Source organism: Protopterus annectens, chromosome 4.part0 (genome assembly GCF_019279795.1).
Source record: "Protopterus annectens isolate FY-2018-M chromosome 4.part0, PAN1.0, whole genome shotgun sequence".
NCBI classification, from domain to species: domain Eukaryota; kingdom Metazoa; phylum Chordata; order Ceratodontiformes; family Protopteridae; genus Protopterus; species Protopterus annectens.
The window spans coordinates 421,404,337-421,425,411 of NC_056733.1; the positions used below are offsets into that span (position 1 = coordinate 421,404,337).

Here is a 21,075-nt window from a genome sequence, read left to right on the forward strand (position 1 = left end):
CTTAACTATGTGCTTGAAAAGCTCATTCTCTCTCCTTTGAGCCAGCAGACAAAGCTTCTCTAAAACATTGCACATGGACCGGTTTCGGCCCCAAAGAGCCTTTTTCAATGTCAAACACACACACACACACACACACACACACACACACACACACACACACACACACACACACACACAAATACAGCCCACTTATAAAGCATATAGGCACCACCAAATAACCAATGAAAATCAAGAAAACATAAATAATTATATCAATGAAGTCTTAATGAAGTTTTAATGGTATTTGTTATTTCCAAATGAAGGGCACGGCTATGGGGCCTTCTTTTGCCCCCATTTATGCCAATTTGTTCATGGGATACCTTGAACATACTATGATTTATGACAGCAATCACAACATCTTTATGCCAGAGATTGAAATTTGGAGACGTTTCTTTGATGACTGCTGGATGGTATGGAAGTCGGATGTTACATACATACAGGAATTTTTAGAGTATCTTAAATACAACAAATGGGGTATTCAATTCACAGTAAACCATGACAAAAAATCTATTTCCATTTTGGATTTCATGGTTAATAAACAGGCTGATGGTACTCTTACTAGCTCTGTTTATAGGAAACCCTTTCACTCTAATTCTTTATTACATGAATCCAGCTGTCATCCAAGACGCATCATTAGAAACATTCCTAAATCTCAGTACATGCGTATTTGACACATTTGTTCCAGGGAAGAGGATTTGCTTTACTACCATACAGACCTCACAACTAGATTTATACAAAGAGGGTATTCCTATACTCAGTTATCTTCTATCAAGAATCAGGTGTATCAGATGCTGAGACATGAGTTGTTAATGTATAGTTGACCAAAGCCTGATGTTGGCAGGAAGATTAGATTTATAACTACTTTTGGTAGGAATACCCAATGTTTGATTAGTCTACTACAGAGACGTTGGGATATTTTATTAGCCGATGAATATCTTGAACAAATCTTGGGTTACAGGTGTGCCTTTTCCTTCCTGAGTGGGACTACTTTGGGAGGTTATTTCAGTTTTTATAAACAGATTTTTTTCACCCAGTGTTCAGTCCCAACATACTCTGGATGGTATTACCCCTATGGGTTGTTTTCCTTGTGGTCACTGTAGCTTTTGCAAACATGTGGTTAAAACCAAGGAGTTTAGCAGCAAAACTACACCACAGGTCTATCAAATAAAAGCACTGGTTAATTGTAGCAGTGATTGGATGGTATATCTGGCCTCTTGCAATTGCTCTGCGTTCTGTGTTGGACAGACGTCCAGACCAATGAAAATATGTATCTCAGAACACCTTAGTAATATGAGAAATAAGGTTATCACTAATGCTTTATGCAAACACTCCCTTGTACACACTACTGCTTTTTTCTGATTTACCATCATCGATAAAGTGAGTGGACATAAATTTATCAAAGCTAAATGGCACGAGATACTAACCAGAAAAGAAAAAGGTTGGATAATTAGGCTTGGTGGACTTTTTCTCCCAGGTCTAAATGAACATTTGTAAAAAAAAATGTTTGATTTATGCATCAATTTTGCATATGTATATACATATGCTGATTTTCTATTCATATCTTCTGCTTCCATTTTGATTTGGTATGTGATTGACTTTTGATTTATCTTAATGATATGGTAATAACTAGATTTGGTGGAGTTTTCCTCCTAATGCATACCTGAAAATTTATTTTGTTTTTTCTTTACATATATATGTTTACATACCATTTGTTATAAATTATTTATACTATATGCTATGATTCTGTTATCATATATTTATGGGTTGTGACATGTTTTACTGACATTGGTGGGGGGTATGTTTTTTTTAAATTTTACTTCATTGATATAATTAATTATTTATGTTTTCTTGATTTTCATTGCTTATTTGGTGGTGCCTATATGCTTCATAAGTGGGTTGTATTTATTATATGTGTGTTTGACATTGAAAAAGGCTATTTGGGGCCGAAACCGGTCTGTCTGATATTAAAGATGTTTTCTCTCCATTTGGTGCTGGCCATTTTTTTCGTTGTAAGTGTGTTTGTCCAAAAGCTCATTGCACTAGGTCAGTGGCTTCTTCAGGAGATTTTTACAAGGAGGTGGGTGCCAGATTTATCTTGGAAGCTGCTACTTAGTCTTCTGTATGCACCTTCATCAAACACTACAAAGTTGATGCCTTCTCCAGTTCCAAGGCTGCCTTTGCTAGTCCTGTCCTGTCTGGATTGCTAGACAGCTTATCTACTCAGTAGACAAACCACCCTTCTCTCTACCTTCTTCAGTTCTGGGAATCACCCATATCAGGAATAATGCAACAGTTATTTCAGTCAGGACATAGTATAGTTGTGTAAGAACTTAACCGGAACAGTAGATGTCCTACTAGTCAGTGTTGCAATATTCCTTCCCACCCTCTTTACTCTCTTCTCGAGCTTACTTCTCCTGTGCTTTAATTTCTACTTGGCTACATGGAAATAGGGAAGTTTATTTACGTGTTCAAGCTATACCCCTTCTAACAGACCAGTCTCCCTGTTTCAGTAGTCTTTAAGCTGCTGGCTTAGAGATAGTCTGAGGTACATGCTCGCACATCTATCTATATACCCCTGCGCTTAAGAGCTGGGGTCATGCATCAGATGTGTGAGCTAGGGAAGGTAAAGCTTTGGTACCCAGGTCGGACGTCAGTGGTGACCACCCATATGTCAGGAATACAAAAACAGTGATCAGAGGGACATCTGCTGTTATGATAAGTTCTTACACAACTGTATTTTCTTCTTTATTTATTTATTTCCAGTTTGGTTACCGGAGAAGTCCACTGGGCCAACATGACCCATTTTCAGTGGAGGCCCGGGGAGAAAAGCTCCCAGAAAGCATTGTACAAATTCAGTTACAATAAAATACAGGAATATACAAGATAAAATTGTAAAAAGAGTTAAAAAATAAGAATATTCACAAGCATAGTTAGCAGAATTCATAGAGATGTTAAGGGTTATACAGTTTCCTTTGAGCAATGGCACTGAATTGCTGAGTTTGGAAGTCAGTTACATATATAAAGAGAGAAATTCTGGATATGCTTGTTTAACATGCACGTTTTTGAAGTAGAAAACTATTCACATTATTTATATTATTTACAAAGTTGAGTCGTGAGCATATCTGTAGTAATTAGGTTAGAGAGAGTACATTTAATGGAGTTATAGGGAGCTTGTGTAGGGTAATAGGTATAAGACTATGGGAGATTGTAATGAGTTGAAGTATGAAAAGAAGGGACCCCTAGGGTGTAGACTTAGAAAGGAGATTAAGTAGGGTGGATGCAGGTGCATTTCCATTTAGTGGACAGGTGTTTGAAAAGCTGGGTTTTGAAGTTGTCAGAGTTAGATGTGGTTCTTAGTGAGGTGGGGAGGGCATTCCATTTTTTGCCTAGAGCATATGAGAGGAGAAGCTGGCCAGTAGGATGCTTAGGTTTGTGGATAGCAATTAGATTCTGGTGCTCTGATCTGAGTGTTCTATTAGGAATATAAGGGGGAAGGATATTAGCTAAAGGAGGGCATTTTGTAGGATGAAATACAAGTCTATGTGCTGTGGATAGTTGCAGGTAGTCAAGGTAGTTTGAAAGTTCGAGCCTATGTAATGATTTAAGGGTGAGGCAGTGATGGGTGGAATTTTTAGAATTTGTGGCAAATTTAGAGATTTTATTGTAGCAGTTTTCTAGTTTGGAGGTTGTAGAGGCAGACAGGTTGGTTAGGAGAGGAGCACCGTATAATAAGGAAGGGAGAAGATATGTAGTGGCCAGAGTATGTCTAGTGGAGTGAGAGAGAAAGCGATTGTTCCTATACAACATACCTATGTAATGATTTAAGGGTGAGGCAGTGATGGGTGGAATTTTTAGAATTTGTGGCAAATTTACAAATTTTATTGTAGAAGTTTTCTAGTTTGGAGGTTGTAGGGGCGGACAGGTTGGTTAGGAGAGGAGCACTGTATAATAAGGAAGGGAGAAGATATGTAGTGGCCAGAGTATGTCTAGTGGAGTGAGAGAGAAAGCGATTGTTCCTATACAACATACCTAGCTTTTGGTGTTTTTTTTAAATATTTTGTTGTATGTGTGTGTCGAACTTGAGGTGTTCATCCAAAGTTATGCCTAGGAGTTTTGCAGAAGGCACCACTTCTATGGGTGAGTTAGTTTGGCTAAGGACTTTGAATTCATTTTTGTTGAATGAAAAGGTCTTAGAGGGGGGGAATAGTAGGATTTTAGATTTATTTGCATTGGGAGAGGGTGGTTATGGTGCATCCAGTTTTCTGCTGAGGAGAATGCAGTTTGGGTTTTTGTCAGCAGTTCGGAGAGGTTAGTAGCAGAGCAGATTAAGGTAGAATCGTCTGCATATTGAATAATTTTTGTGTCAGGAATAGCAGTGTGAAAGTTATTGGTGAAAATGTTGAAAAGCATAGGCCCAAGTATGGATCCCTGTGGAACACCAGTTGGGGTATGTAAGAAGGAAGAGGTGGAGTTCTTCCATTTGACTGCCTGAGATCTATCAGATAGATAGCTGGAGAACCAGGATAATGTTTTGGTGAGAGGTGAAGGTTTGAGAGATGGCAGAGTAAGTGCTTGTGGGAAATGGTGTCAAATGCCTTAGACAGATCTAGTAGTACAGTAGAAACTAGGTGTCCTGAATTTCAGGCTTGATTGACAGTTTCAAGGAAGGAGAGAAGAGCGGTAATGGTGCTGTGGGCTGAGCAGAAGCCATGTTGAGTGGGTGTGAGGAGACTGTTTTGAGTCAGGAATGGCATAAGCTGGTGGTAAGTAAACCCCTGCTGTATAGGCAGTCAAGTGTATTCTTGCAGAAATAGTAAATTACTAGACTGCAAGTGTGTACATATGTTCATAGGTAGGTACTAGGCTATTGGCCCTAGGGCCTATATAAGCTTCGCCAAAAAGTTGCCCTGGCTTTTGCCACCCAAAAAAATTATTTTCCTGTGCCCCTATCAAGCAGAGCCACAGAAGTGATCCCTAGGGTGAATTTCCTATCTCCCATCCAGTCATCAAGATTTTTCTTGAAGAGTGCTAATGAGGGGCTTTGTTTGCTATAGATAGGTAGTTTGTTCCAGAGTATGGGAAGTCTCTGGGACAGGAATCTATCCCTCCAGCATGTCCTGTTTATTGTGGTGACAAGGTTTAGGTCCCTAGAGCATGTAGCTCGAAGGGATTGGGATTTCTTTAAGTGGAGCATGTCCAACAGCTCTGGGTTTGACATAGCTTTGTATGTTAGGCAGAGATCGTCTCTGAGTAGGCGATATGTGACACAGTAAAGCTGGAGTTTTTTGTGACAGTCTGCGTAGGGCATCTGTTTGAGGCTGGTAATCCTCTTTGTGAAGTATTTTTGCGGCCTTTCTAGTTGTAGATTAGATGTCTTGTGAGGTACATACCAAAAGGGGCATTGTACTCTATAATGGGTCTAATGAGTGATGAGTAGAGGGGAACAGTGACCTCTTTTTTCCTGGATGAGAAGCCTTTTGTAATGAGGTGTGCCACGTAGAAGGATTTCCTGACTATTGTGGCGATGTGATTATCAAAGGAGAGACTACTGTCCACCTGTGTCCCAAGATCTCATATCACACTTTCGGTGTTAAGTAGACTACCGCCTATGTGGTAGTTCATGGGTACAGAGTTTTTACCAAAAGGGATGACCATGCACTTTTTGGCATTGAGCTTGAGGCCATGGCTTTGACACCAGACATATGTCTCAGTGAGGCCCTTTTGTAGTAAGTCCACATCGTTAGGAGTTTCGATTATGGCCCCTAGTTTGCAGTCATCTGCGAACTTCATTAGCCAAAGACCTTCTGTGTTAGCCTGTACTTCTGATAAGTAGATACCAAACAGGAGAGGATCCAGGACTGAACCTTGTGGTACTCCACTTGTCACTGGTCTGAAGTCGGATTTGGAGTCTGCCACTCTCACAGTGTGGGTTCTGTCAGTGAGTGAGTTAACCTAAACCCCAAATTGCAGAGTTAGTGATGTCAAAGTTGCTCATCATTTTTTCTCAGAAACCTTATGTAATGCTTGGATTAGCAGATTATCTTTCGGGTTTATAGGTAGTAGTACTGACATTAATGCACTGAACTTGGTGCCTGTAATCTTCCTCATTCTATATGTGCACATATAAACTGGTGTTAAGTCTGTATATTATTTTGTTTCCAAATTTTCAACTTTTCTGGTCCCCACCCAAAAAAAAATCATGCGGGTTAACCGCCTACTCTAAACTGTACATATACATACGTATAAAGTTTTTACCTTTGTCCTTGTATGCTGAGTTGTGGCTGAATGTCTCAAAAACGTCCCAATTATTAGTTCACTTACTGAGTTAAATAAATGAGTAAAAATTTAAAAAAAAAATAGGAAACCTATCTGTGGGGTAGAAGGATAAAAACCCTGTCTACACCCCAGAAGACCTGAGTTTAGACAGCATTTCATTGCTGAAAGATCTGTTGGAGGAAGGCAAGAAGTGAGTGTTTACAGATTGCCCATCTTGAGGAAAGGGCGAGAAGCTTCCTGGCTGTTTCTCTGCTACTTCACTGTTAGGACAGAAAGCCCGAAAGCCCGTTTCACCAAAGTAGGCTGTCAATTCCAGGAGGGACGTGCATTGCAACTACCCAGACAGTCCACCTGTTCATGTAAGGAATGAACATGCATAGGTAGTACCATTCATGATGTGGGTACACAGATCATCAAGGGGAGATGTGTTAGATTCTAATAACCCTTAGCCAATGCTGTCGGGGGGAAACACATTGGCAAAGAGGGGGTGGCACTGTGTAGTTCCTCAGCCTGGGGACTATTATGGTCCATTCTGAAACTCAAAACAATCGCAATCTCTGGCATGTGAAGTCAGTCCTCAGGCCACTGAGAAGCGAGTCCTACCTCCTTGGCAATAGATAGAGATGGATACTGACAGGGAAACAAAGTGCCCTCAAGGTTGCCTAGGTAACAGTCCCCACTGGATATATCTGATCTCCATGGCTGATAACTCAGTGTGAGGAAATGGTTTGAATCTCACAGGAGGAGGACATAATGGTTAGACGGTCAGTAGGCATGGGGTCAGAAAAATAAAGAAAAAGAGGCGTAGAAAGGTGATCTGAACAGCTGTTTTTGTTATATATATATATATATATATTTAAGCAGGTGGCCAGATACATTGCCTGCTGCTATGTAAGCAGTGGTAATGCATTGGAGGGGTAAATTAGAACCCACTTACCAGGTCAGCAGCAGCCACAGTAGCCTTTCTCAAGGATGTGAAACAGCTGTTTGAACAACTATGAACTCCTTTTCTAAAAATTGCAAAGTGGATGTACAGCCCAGGAGCAGGTTAGGGTTTACAGCTGCTGTCCTATAGGGCACGAGTGCCTGTTATCTGCTTTAGTCTTTTCCCATGGAAAAAATTATTTTCTGCAGCAGTGGTCCCAGTACAGTTTTGTGAACATACTTGCTGTAGCAATAGATGTTTGACACAGGAATCAGTGTTGGCAGTATTGGCTGTCTCATTCTTTACACTGAGACTTAGTAGCACTATCAGGATAATGTGTGGGGCGAACAGACAGATGAATTTCAGCAAAACTGCAAGGAAATTGGACAAGTATGCTAAGTAATATAAAAAAGTAAAGGTGAAAAAGTAGTAGCTGTTTTCATCTCTTAGTGTTCTGTTTGATGTTTTGGTCAGTAGTGGAAAAAACAGAAGCCTGGGATAATCTGCAAATACGTTTAGAGGGAGTGTTTCCCAATATAAAAGAACTGGTATCCTTTAAATCATGTCTTTTTACTTTTGTTAACTGTTTGAGTGGGATGTTCAAAGACTGTCTTCAGCCATGACCCATACTGGCTAGTAAATATACAGATGACTGATAATTATTACAAAGCTGTAGATTGTACACAGGTGAAGAATGTAGTATAGTAACAGTTAAGATATTGATGTTGACATAGTAAAGTCAGGGTTGCTGCAGAATTTTGTCTGTAAGCAAGTCATACCACAGTAAACTTTTCAGAAAAAAAATGCTATGGACTACTGCACATCTTTAGCCATGTCTTGGGCCAGTGAGCTGGAAGGGGAGGAGTTAATCTACAGCAAGAGTATTAACCAGTGGGTAAAACATTGTAGTCAGTTTCCCATGGAACAGGATTTCACTGTAGCAATGCTACATTTACTCATACTTTTATTTTAACACAGATGTACCTTTCTACAAAGACAGAATGGCATTGGGAACAAATCCATGTTTTTTTTTATCTGATTATTATTCACTGAATTTATCACAATTATTATTATTGTCCTTACCTGCAAAATAATGAGTAATGCCTTTTACACTGTATAAACCCTACAAAATGGATTTTCGTTTACATATAAAAAAAAGTAAGAGCTGGAAGCCAGAACAGCCTTCTGTGTTTTTCATGCTTAAGAAATTGGGTCTTCTGGCTGGCAAGCAAACTATTTCATAGTGGACTCCTAGTTGTAGAATGTTTTGTGGCGATTTTGCAGGCAAAAAAAAATTTCCATGAAGGCTTATTACATGAGGAGCGCTGCTGTTGCCACTGTGGCTTATTTTCTGTGGGTTTCATCGAGACATTTAACAATCATTACAGAATAGATTGCATTTATAAGGTTGGGTGTGGTTTTATTACAGTAGTCATCCAAAGGATATTAACTGGGGATTTCTCCTGGGCAGCAGGTCCTGATCTGCATTTCTTTACAAAATACATTTGAAGACTGAAGACAAGGATGATGACAAACTGCAGTTTGATACCATTTGAAAAAAATGCATGTCCATAAGTGGTCATTTGCATATTTCCTACGAGTCTCCTTGAAAGGAGGTTTATAGTATTATACAGTCAAATCTTTGAACTGTCAGGATTTTTTTGTTGTTGTTTTTACCCATTTCCCAGATACATTGCCTGCTGCTATGTAAGCAGTGGTAATGCACTGGAGGGGTAGATTAGAACCCACTTACCAGGTCAACAGCAGCCACAGTAGCCTTTCTCAAGGAAGTGAAACAGCTATCTGAACTGTGAACTTCTTTTCTAAAAATTACAAAGTTGTCCTCGTTTTTTATCTTCGTTACGTTTTTATTAACTGTTTCATGCTGTTAAATTTTATTGCTGGATTGAGGTGAGGATTCACTGAGTTGAAAATGAATGGTGAGGAAATTGTTTTACAGGGGTAATTAGCCATATTGGTGATGAGTGGTAGATTGTGTCATTTTTGTTTTGGTTTTTAAGACTGAAGCTGTGGCACCATGCATCTTGACTGACTCCTATTGACTTGTGCCTGGGTGTATTGGTGAAGCCTGTTGTCAGTACCGTTACATTCTAATGATTCATTTTACTAGTTTGACCTTGGTTAAGTGGCAGAGAATGAGCGTTTATTCTGTTCTGCTTTTTAGGACTAAGGATGGCAGCCTATGGGGGAGGGGAAGGCGGCAAGAGTCAAGCGAGATAAGCTTATTCTTCTAATAGAACAGGGCGGATTTGGGGTTACCTGATTTAAAGGAGTATTTTGGAGCGACTCAGTTAAGACTCCTGTACATAGCACAAACAGAAAACTATAACTCAAAATGGAAAGAGATGATAAAGAAACGGGGGGTTCAAGTAACAGGGAGAGACTGGGAATTTGGATACAAACCTTTAAGGAGAACAATAATTATACAGAATATTATATTCATAAAGTAGCAGAAGGTATTCTAAGAACTAAGCCAATACAGGAATGGAGAAAGGAGATTCTGCCGATAGGGGTGACTACAATTAGAAATAGACAATAGGCAGGAGGGGGCGGGAGTATTTTGGAGAAAACTGACAAATTAACCAAGATAGTGGGAGCAAATAACTAGACATGGAAAAGTAATAGAATGGGAAGATGCTAAGAACTTATTTTGGACTGCAGGTGAGAGATTGCCTTCAATATCAAGGATTGATATCAGAGTACAGGCAAAGAGAAAGAAACAGGAGGTTCCTAAATGAAAGACCAACACTGGTAGAGTTCTTAGTAGAATCAAGAAAAGAAGTGTCTGTTAAGAAAGGAATAATTAGAGCATAGAAATATTGCATGATATCTATAAGAATCAATCAGAAGAGGTTAGGAAGAATTGGGAAGAGAGATTGGATAAGCAATTCACAAAGGAACAGTGGGGGGAATATGTGTGTGTCTCCCGGATATGCAACAAAATCTAGAAAATTTAGGATCTTTGCCTGGAAGTGTTTATATAGATATTTTTATATACCAAGCGGACTCCAAAGAATCTTTCCTCAGGTAGACAGCAAATGTTGGAGATGTGATGGGGAAGAAAGAGGTAACTGAGAACATATGTTCTGGAAGAGTAACAAGTTGACTGACTTTAAAGATTCCCTGCAGACTGCTCTGTCAGAGGTGCTGGGTGAGCAAGTTGGAGTGACTATAGAATTGATTTTTTTGAGCTATGATACAGAGTTGAAATTGCCTAGGTGCATAGTAAGGCCTTGCTGAGTCTAATTATGATGGCTGCCAAAAAAGCAATAACTAAAAAAATGGAAGTCAAAATCTAAAGCACCTTTACTAGGAGTAACAAAGATAGTAACAGAGAGAAAACAATTTTAACTGGGATCTTTAGAAAAGGGTAAGAGTAAATTACACAGGAAAATATGGGAAATGTGGGACCACTACATGCAGAGGAGGAACAATGTTTAAAAGAAGGCAGGATCTGAATGAGCTATGCAGTGGTTGACTGACAATGACTTGATATATTAAAAGTGATGTATGTTTGCAGCTACAGTTGTGTTGTCATGGTTTGAATGGTATAATGTTTGCAACTGAGATTGAGCTGCAATGTTTTATTTTCAGTTATATAAATGTAAGGTTGTCTGTGTCACACATAGGTTTATACTAGGCTATCTTCCCTAAGGCATTTATAAGCCTAGCCCAAAGTTTTGTGGCTTACGCCACCCCTTATATGAAAAAATACTGTGCCCATTAGTTTGTTGTGCCTCTGTCCAGCAGTGACACAGAGATGATTCCCGGGGTAAACCTACGATCTCCCATCCACAGGTCAAGATTTCTCTTGAACAGAGCCAGCGAGGTGCTCTGCCTCACATGGACCGGGATTTTATTCCACAGCATAGGGAGTCTCTGAGTGATAAATCTATCCCTCCAGCACATCCTATTTATATCCGTGCTAAGGTTTAAGTCGCTTGCTCTAGTGGTTTTGGTGGATTTGGATTTTTTGAGGTGGAGTATGTCCATTAATTCCGGTAAAGATTTAGTAAAGATATTTCTTGTAAAAAAAAAGTTGGCAGCCTACATGCATTGTCTGTCATATCTTGAAAATGTTAATTTTTCACTGGAGTATTGGTTCTAAAATCTGAGGTTTGTTCTTGTGGGATTTTGATAATCAGAGAGCAACTACCCCAACTTCGACATAAGAGATGAGCTTTCTGTGGGTAGGTAACACTTTGATGCTATTTTTCTGTAATGTATTTTCTTCTGTGATAATGCACCATTTTGTAGTTATTACCAAGACACAGTATCTTCTCTTTACTTCTGTGACACCAGGGAAATACTTCCAGCTTAGCTATCTGTAATATTGTAAATAATCATATGTCATTTGTAAATATTAATATGAACCATATGCTTGTCTTACAAATGTAAGAGAACTATATGTTATGTGTATATTAAACTACTGGCGCAGAAGTGTGTGTTGAACTGTATGTTATGTACTGAGCTTCAATAATGTAACCACAGTGTACCCTGCTGGAAAAGAACAGAAATGTATATAAACTGTATACCTGTGCAAATGTATGTTTTAATAGTAGAAGCTGGAACGTACAGAATTAACTTGCAAAACTTCAAGAAAATAAGTTGAAATTAAAAGTGCTTTACGATGTGCTATATAAAGTAGTTTCAGTGCAGCAAGCAGACACAGTGTCTAGAGCTAGAAGTTTTTCTATTGTCCTGGAGAGAATTAATTACTAGGTGTAAAATGTAAAAGTGTTTAATTGTTTTATGACTTCCAGTTCTGAGCAAACATCTGAGAGATATATATTTTTTCACAGAGAAATATTAAATTTTGTTAAGTTTCTTTTAGCCTGGGAACTGAAGCCAGGTGACCGGGAATGATGTCATCTAGGCTAACCCAGCAGTGATGTTGAATATTAATTTAATAACTCGGAGAGAATGTCTGTGCATTTTGTATCTTGTTTGGATCTAGAAACATCCACTCCTCATCAGCACTACATTTGCCTTGCTCTGTAAGTAAGTTATTTAGGGCATAGTTTATTTTAGAGATAGTTAGGAATATAGTAAAGATTAGAAATACCTGTTCTCTTTTTGTTTAATTTGTTTTTTGACTGGTGTCTGCAGGTCTTTGTGGCTATGTCAGCCAGAAGGGTTTCAGGGAGAGGGGTATTTCATGTAATCAGGCAGGACTACAGGTCCCTTCTTCTCTCATGTTGGGCCTCATTCCTCCAGGTTTAGTGCTATTGTCACTCATCAGCCAGAGTGCAGGAGAGCTTTCAGACGCCTGCAATTTTGCCCTTATTGTTTAATTGAGTCCGTGGTGATCACAAAATCAAAAGCTTCCTTTTCTTCAGGCTTCTGTGTGAATCTCGAGATCCTCTTTGCCGAGCCGTGTCTGTCTCCGATGCTCCTCGTGCAGTCGGCTGAATCCGGCGGCGCCCGATGGCTAGGCCCAGGCTTCTGCACGCCGCTGTTGGCGGCTGTATGCACCCATGATCTGAGACGATTTGTCGGCTCCGAAAGCTCTCGCGCCCCGTTACTGGTAGCTGTATCTGGAATGACTGGGCATTCCACAGCATTCAGAGGCTCCGAGATTTGCGTGCCGACAGGATCCTATGGCTCCGATCGCTCACACCCGTCCAGGAAGAGGTGAGGTCTGATTCCTTGGGGCGTGCAGATCGCAGCTTCGAGATTTGTCAGTGAGCCAGATAGAGCCCGACGGCCAAGGTCCAGGCTCATGTCAGATCAGGAGCTCTTCCTTGGTCAGTAGATGCAGGCGACTGTTCATCTGGCCCACTACCTACACAGTCCGTCTCAGCTTCAGGCTTGGGAGTCCACCCGTTACAGTTCCTCCTTCAACTCTACCCCAGGCAGGTTGGCCCCTTGGGCATGGTTACCTTTCACGGCTAATTGGTGGATGCCCGACCTGTTCGCTCCAGGGCTTCCTTGGTCTCCTCTCCTTAGAGGAGGTCGGATTCTTGTCGACCGCCGTCAGGAGGACATCAGGGTGAGTGTGGTTCACAGCCCTACTCTCTTCCGGAGCCTCGTTCTTGGAGGGCTCGGCTTCCATGGTGCCTCTTGGACTTCCTTTTCCGGGACCTCCTGTCCGCTCCTAGCTCTCTTGATGGAGGTTCTCTCGGACCTGCCTGGGTCAGCATCTGCCTCGATGAAGTACCTACTGGCCACTGGTATCATTCTCTCTCTGTTCCTCCCTCTCGTCCTCACCTGTGCCTGGTAGGCATGTTTGCCACTTCTCTTGCTACAGGACTAGAGGATTCTCCGCCTCCATTTCTAGGCTCCTCCCTCTCCCCCACTTGTGACCTCAAGCACTTCTTTGGTACAGGACCTAGGAAAAGGACTTGTAAGAGATAATGTAAGAGGGATCAGAGGTCGCGGATACTGACTTTTCTCCTCCCAGGAAAGGGATCCTAGATCCCCATGAGGATGTCTCCTTTCAGACAATCTAGAACTTTTCAAAACGAAGGAAACTGGCCTAGATCCTCCTCTGAGGCCCTCCAGTACCTAGAGGCGTTTGGATCTGGCCCCCCACCTCCTGGAGTGTCTCCGCCTTCGACCCCCAGTGCAGGCATTCCCAGAGAAGGGCGTGGGAGTCTCTGACTCTCTGTAGAGCCAGTCCCTAGGAGCTTTCTAAATTTATCTGCTGCCCTAGTGAAACAATTCTGAACCAGTAGTTTGTCCCGCTGATGCATGGGTGGTGGCAGAAGGCGGGGACCTAGAAGAAAAGTGTGGACTAGAAACGTGTCATTAGGAAACCTCCCTTGATTAGATCCTAGTGACAAACAATTCCTAACAAAGAGGTGTCCTTTTCCACATGGTACGTCCATCCTCCTACAAAGGAACTTGCCCATCCTTCGACTCATTCTGACCATGCGTCAGGGCTGCGGACCATGGATAGATCGTTGCTGAGATCTATTTTCCTCTTCACCACTTTGCTAGAGACCCCTGCTGAGGCGGAGCAGGCACTTCACCAGGATCCCTCAGCTGCACCTTGGAGCTGTCAGAAGCCTGCGGCTGCGACCCTCAAGACCCAGGCTCCAATCTCCAATTGCCCTCTAGGAACCCTCAATTCCATTGCTAGAGTAGAGGGCACTGCTAATATTGGCTGCTAGCCATGGAGGCGGGCCAGTAGGCCATGAGCATCTCCATGGCTCCCTTCTTATGCTCCTGGACAAGCTATCCTTTTTTCGAGGATCAGGTGGTTGGCGTCCTTTGGTCGATCTCCTTTGTACTCTTTGAGGAGTTTTGTAAGGCCAGGTCTGACAGAATTCTCCCTTTGGTGTGAGCAGGTTTTGTTTGCTCTTTCTGCTGTTGGAGTCCGTTTCAGGAAGTAAGACGGCCTTATCCCCAAAGGACAGCAGGGTGTCCAAATAATGGTCACGTAAATCCCAAGGAGTCGAGGATTCCCGTGGTCAGTTTACCCCTGAGGCAGAGGGTAAGAACAGGAAGCCTTGGGGCCTAGTTGAGGGAGGTCCGAAGAACCAGGGAGCTTCTGCCCTGTCTCTCCTGCCAGGAACCAGGCATCCTGAGGATAGGCCGAACCCCTCAGCTTGGAGGCAGTGGGAAGATATCACTACGGTCGGAAAGATGGCATTCCCACAGGTCCGACAGAATTCCTCGGTCGATTCCCCTCAGTCAAGTTCCCCCTTTAGAAGAGTCCCTTCCCTAAGGGACATTGCAAGATGTACCACCGGTACTGCAAAAAGACCCACAAATGAGATAAAAATACTGCAAAAAGAGCAAAAAGAGCAGTTAAAATAAGACCGGAAATTTCCCCAGAGCCCAGAAAAGGACTCAAGGTCCCAAAAGAGCGGACAAGTGGGGTCAGAATATTGACAATATTGATCTCTCAAGATCTCTTCAGTCTGTTGGGAAGACAGAAGGACTGGGTGATCAATTCTGCTCGCTACAGAAGGACAACTGGATCATCAACATCACATCTTCAGATACGATTTCATCAAAATTCACAGAGCTGGCTCAGGAGATTTCTTTCAGGCCTGCCCAGAGGTTAGTTCCAGTTCAGAGCCCTGCCCTTGGTGAATTATATGCCCCTGGAGTGTTCTATGCTCCACAGTGGTCCGCAGGTTCACCTGAGGCGTCAAAGTTGGACCGGCTCCTCTCAGACCATCTGTCAGCCCAGCCCAGGCATCAGCACAAGCACACCAGGGATTACACAATATTTGGATGCATCAGGAGACCTTTCTCAGTCAACGAAAAGTCCAGTCCAATAAGCAGTGCCAGTCTAATACCTTCATAGGCAACTTACTTAAACACTGTTAGGATAAATAGTTTACAGATGTCAGAGTCAATGTCAGGATCATTCTGGTCAGGAGTTCAGAACAGCAAGAAAGTACAGGCCAAGTGGGGTCTCAGAATTATTAGGGCCATGGCTCTTGGCCATATTTCGTCTTCTGGCTCCTGATTCTGCCGCCTCCTTTCCCGGTGGATGCTGTCCACACAGTGGTCGCCTGGCAACTCCCAATCGTCGCATCAATCTGTGACACAAACATCTAAAGAACATCTTGCTTGGTGGATCACTGCGTCTCAAGGTGCACAAGGCGAGTGCTTTATAGCCATCACCACCGATAGCCACTGTCACCACGGATACCTCCCTGATGGTGGGGGTCATTATCAGGGCAGGATGGTTCCTTAGGGCGTGGCAGCCGTTAAGAGTAATGCGGGAAATGTCCTGGAGATGAGCAGCTGTGTTTAAAAAGCCCCAGCGCTAGAAAGAAAGCAGTGGTACAATTTACCTACCACGACACAGACAACATGTCTGTGTGAGTATATACACACACACAGAGCGGAACCAAGTCACGCTTGGTAATAGAAGCGTCAGACTTTGGCATGTCAGCGATTGCCTCTCTGGTTTCTGAGCGCCGCGCCCATCCCTTACCAACATCAACGCATATCAGACAGAGCTGAGAAGCTCTCATCAGCGGACGAGTGGTCTCTCAAACAGCAAGTGGCCTCAAGTTTTTTTTCTCAAATGGGGTGCGTCCATGTTGCGATTCTTAAATTCCCCCCAAAAGCAGCAATGTCCAGACCTTCTCAGCCTCTTTCACTCTATCAGGCCATCCCCCAGGGCGCTCTGACCCAGAGTTAGCCCCAGGGACTTCTTTATGCCCCTACCCCATTTCCTCTTTTTCCCCTTCCTCCCGAAAGCTCCTCTGCCAGTGAAATAGAAATAGTTCTTCATTGAGAGAGCCAAATCGATCTCCTTGGTTCCGCCTTCCTCGGCGTTTTTTTGAATTCTCCATCATCACCTTCATGTGCAGTGCCAGCCAGATCATCTCACCAATCAATCAGGCACCGCGATTCAGCGTCTTCTCTCAACCAACCGTCAATCCACTTCTCTCCCTAGCCAGGGCTTCCTTGATCTCTTCCTTAGCTAGATATGCTTGATAATATCACTAAAATCCTACTAAATAGTGGATTTACTAAAATCCTATGGAAGCGTTTCTCTTATTGGGGCCGAACGTTTTCTTGATCCCCAACTGCCCTGTTCAGGCAGTTCCTGAGTTCTTTCAGGAGATTTTCATATTTAGCAGAGATTTTTACAGTTCTTCCTTCTTCAGTTGAGTTCAGTTAATTTACAAAGTAATGATATGGGGCAGATCATAGTAATCACAATACTGGAAAGGCTAGGCTTGAGCTTTTTTTTTTTTCTGAAAGCCTACTAAAGCCTCCTCCCTCAATCTGGGAATCTCATTTAGTGCTGACATAGTGCTGACATCCTTGATTCTTCTGTTTCTTGTTCCCTAAAATATCTTTCTCTAAAGCGTAAAAGCTAGTGATTATTCCTATCTGCCATCTGGGTGTCTGAACTTCATGCTTCGGTTGTTGCCTATTTTTTTTTCACATCGACCCTATTTGATTTTCACAAAGACAGAGTATCTTTGAGAACTTTTTACCTACTTTTTACCTGAATCAAACAATCAATCTCAATCCATTCCCATTCTAATCCTTCAGATACTTTCTGAACAGAAGCTACATTATCAAGGCGTCCACCGTCCAATATAGATACGTCCACCGTTGGACAGAACAAAAATTTAGAAAATCTGATCAACTAGAAATATCGCGGATAATAAAATAAAAATGTGGATAACAAAAAGGCCTTTGTTTCTTGTAAAGTCTTTTGTCCAGATCAATTTATCTGAGATCAGGGAAAAGCAGCTGTGCTCAAAGCGTAAAAGCACATTCAACTAGGAGTTTAAGCTACTCTAGTGCCCTTTCAAGCTAGACTGCCTTTGGACACTATTTGGACACTAGGCTGTGCAGCGGCCACTTGGGCCCTCCTCACCTTTTTTACAAATTGGACTTGGCCTCCAGGGAGGACAGAGCAGTTGGCTCTGTCCTACCTAGTTTGTTCCATTGAGCCACAGCCAGGATAGAGGTGGGCCAGGTGTCCCATCAAAGTCAACAGAAAAAGGGAGATTGACAACAAAATTTTAAAGTTAAGGTATGCACCATTCGCGTGTTAGTTGTGTTTCTCTTCTTTCTCTTCTTTCTCCTCCCTCCCTTCCTGGGGGACAGACCTTGTATAAAAAGCTATATGTATAAGAAACTACCTGGTCCTTTTCCATTTTGTCTGTTCTTAGTTTCTTCTTCCTTTGTTTAGTATTTTGGTTGTGCCTTTGTTCTCAAAGCACAAAAACTAGTACTTACTGCCTTGCATCATTGGGATATGGGGGCCCTGCTTCGAGCTGGTAAAGTCGAGGAGCTAGCAAAAGAAGTGCGAGGATGAGCCGAGGATCATTCGAACCCATCACAAGAAAGACATAACTTCTTATTTAGATGTTTTCTGTATTTATTTGAGACTGTCCTACAATGTTGTTTTAAAATATTTCCTTTGATTCTAAACTTTGTAGTTACTGTGTTGTGTGAGTATTGTCTTTTTCTTTTATTATTTATTATTACATATATTTAAACCTTTTAATTGTGACTGGTTTGTTTAGACATATTTAAGCTCTTAGAGTACTTGCATATGTATTTGGTGACACTGTATAGGCCACTCCTAAATAGCCTTAGTCTTGGTCACACTTACCGTTTGGATTAGTAGTAACATTACACAGTAAGATTGGGCACCCTTTGGTAAGAGCCTTAAAAGTAATTGATAATTAGTGGCTGGTGGCAGCTGGTACTACCTTATAGTCTGGGCAGAAGGGGGCATAGCTAATAAACCTGTGCCAGCCTTCCCCATGAATGTCTGTGTGTTTGTATATAAATCAAATCTCAGAGAGTGTGTGTGTGTGTGTGTGTGTGTGTGTGTGTGTGTGTGTGTGTGTGTGTGTGTCAGCTACTTGGGCAGGGACACGAAGCACTGGTTGGACAGAGAGAGTGCTGGAGGTTTTGGCTTGGCCACTCGGCTGAGATCTCAACCCTATATCTGTGCCAGTGGGGAGTCTTATTGGGGATCTGGAGAAAGAGTCAGAAACCAGCCCCAGACTGACTCTGATCTCTGTGTGCTCTTAAGGGAAATTGTACTTTACTGTGTGCGTACTTGCCATCCTCCCATTGTGTACATCCCTCACTGGTGCCAGTGGTGAGGATTGAGGCTCCTTGATTACTGGGCCAGTGCAGGGAAGTCACGACTTCCTTTGCAAAACGCATACATTTTTGCTGTAACTGGATCATGCCCATTTCAGAAAAATCTGTCTGACTTCTGCTTCATTTGATAAATCTGTTGTTGCTTTCTGATTACTGCAGTACATTTGTCTTCTTCAGTGGGCATCATAGCCATTCATAACTTTATAGTAGATTTATCCTAGGCCTATATGAGTTGTGATTGCCTACCACTGTCACTGATTTGTGTATCAGGTTGCTAATAGAGACAGTGCACCTTATATTTGTAACATATTTAAGCTGTTACTCTGTTTTCCTTTTCACTGTAAGTGGGCTCTGCACAGCTGGATGTACCAACTTAACAGAGTGTATACTGACATTTAAGCAAGCTGAACAGCAGAAGAAAAACAAACAATACAATCAGTTGCTTATTAACCTTTCTGGCATATCTATATTTTCTAGGTACTGAGCATATGGGAAGGGACAACAAACATCCTTTCTCTGGATGTCTTACGTGCCATAACAAAAACAAGAGGGCAAGTTTTAGCAGTCTTCTCATATGCAGTAAAGGTAGGCATATTATGTTGGTTAGAGTATGAATGAACACTGTATATGGCCTTATCATGAGGTGAATTATGTCTTACATTTCCTGCTACAAACTTAGAATGCAATTTCTGTCTAATGTTTTACTACAGAATGTACTAAAGTATCTTGTCATTAACAGTTCGTGCTAAAAAGCTATCAAGAACATGCTACAGTATCCTTTAAGAATAAAGTCGCTTACTTTACTGTGTTTGTTTATATTTTTTGTGAGAATCACCACGAGAGATCCTTTCCCTGTATGATTTGTGGCTTTGTTCATTTCCTACTGTGATTTCCAAAAACTGTTCTAAATTACTGATATGTAGTACATGTGTGGAGTAGAATGTTTTGAGGTCGAGTTTGCACTACCACGTCCTGTACTGAGGAGACCTTTTTGTTGCAGAGATAGTGACCCTGTTGCCTGTAAATTTAAGGACGTGTTGTACAACAGAGCAGTTTTAAGTAGTGTAAGCAAATAATTGTCAGTCTAAAAATAATATGGAATAGTTAACTATTTCACAAACCTACTGCCTCATTTTAATGCTTGCTGTTTGAGGCAGGTTTGCCAGTTTTTTCACTATTCTCTGACTGCCACTCCAATTGTTATCCTTGAACCATATGCTTTACTGATGAAAGACGCATTAGTCTACAATTGCTGTAGCCTCCAATGCTCATCCTACTCTGACAATTTTTTTGTCAGAGGAACTACTTGTGCAAATACCAGTCTGTGCTGGCTAAGATGACAGTGGAAACTGTTCTGTCATGGAAGAGGGAAGGTTCTTCTGCTGGCCATTGGGAAATTAGTTTGACAGACCAGTTCATTTCTGAGTTTAAGATGCATCAGTCTCTTTTATCTTTGAATCATTTGTGAGGAAAAATGTCATAGTCACCTACCAGATCAGAGGCTACAACTTGTGTGTGTGTTGGGGGGGGGGTGCTTTTGGATAGTAACAGCAGATGTGAGGGATGCTATTTGGTCTATCATACAACAGACTGGATGCATTTATGTAGTAAGTACCTTTATTAATCCAGAGTTTTTAAGACTAATATTGCGGTAAATAACTTTGTGGCATTGGACAGTATGCCCTGCATCAATCACATGTAGCCTGGAAATTGCATCTATAATTTTATGGGAAGAAATGTCAACTAGGACATTGGGAAAATTCCTCTTCTCAATGAAGGATAGACTTGTTGGCATTTGTGGGTGACATAATGTTAAAAGATGATAGAAATTAGAGCAGGTGAATCTTTTTGTGTGGAAGATGACAAAGCTATGCCATGAGAGATGGTTGCTATTTGGGGATTACTTGTAAGCCTCGTTCTTAATAAACACCGTCAGATTTAGTTTTCTTTTATCATGTAAAATGTTGTTACTAAGTTGTAAAATTCTTGACTGTCTCTTTACTTGTTGATTCAAGTACTGAGTAAATGGTCACCTGATTTACACTCTGTGGGAGTGTGCATTAATGAGGTTTGTCCTTCAGATGAGATGGTAAATTGAGGTCCCGTCTGCCTCAGTTTTGTTTAAAAAACAAATTAAAGCACAAATATCATCATTGCCAATGTTTAAATAAAGGAATAAATCAGATAATTGTGTACACAAAAAAGTACTTCATTACTTACCCATTTTTAGTGAAGTAAAGCCATCTCAAAATCTGACCTCT

At 41.6% G+C, this 21,075-nt stretch overlaps 1 protein-coding gene across 1 annotated transcript in view; it reads left to right on the forward strand.

Annotated features, from left to right (window-relative positions):
• Positions 1–21,075, forward strand: part of LOC122799363 (acyl-CoA dehydrogenase family member 11-like) — a 2,063,282-nt gene that overhangs the window by 1,399,428 nt on the left and 642,779 nt on the right. The window contains exon 11 of the mRNA XM_044068366.1: positions 19,292–19,399. Within this exon, the coding sequence (XP_043924301.1) occupies positions 19,292–19,399 (108 nt within the window). The remainder of the gene's footprint in view (positions 1–19,291; positions 19,400–21,075) is intronic.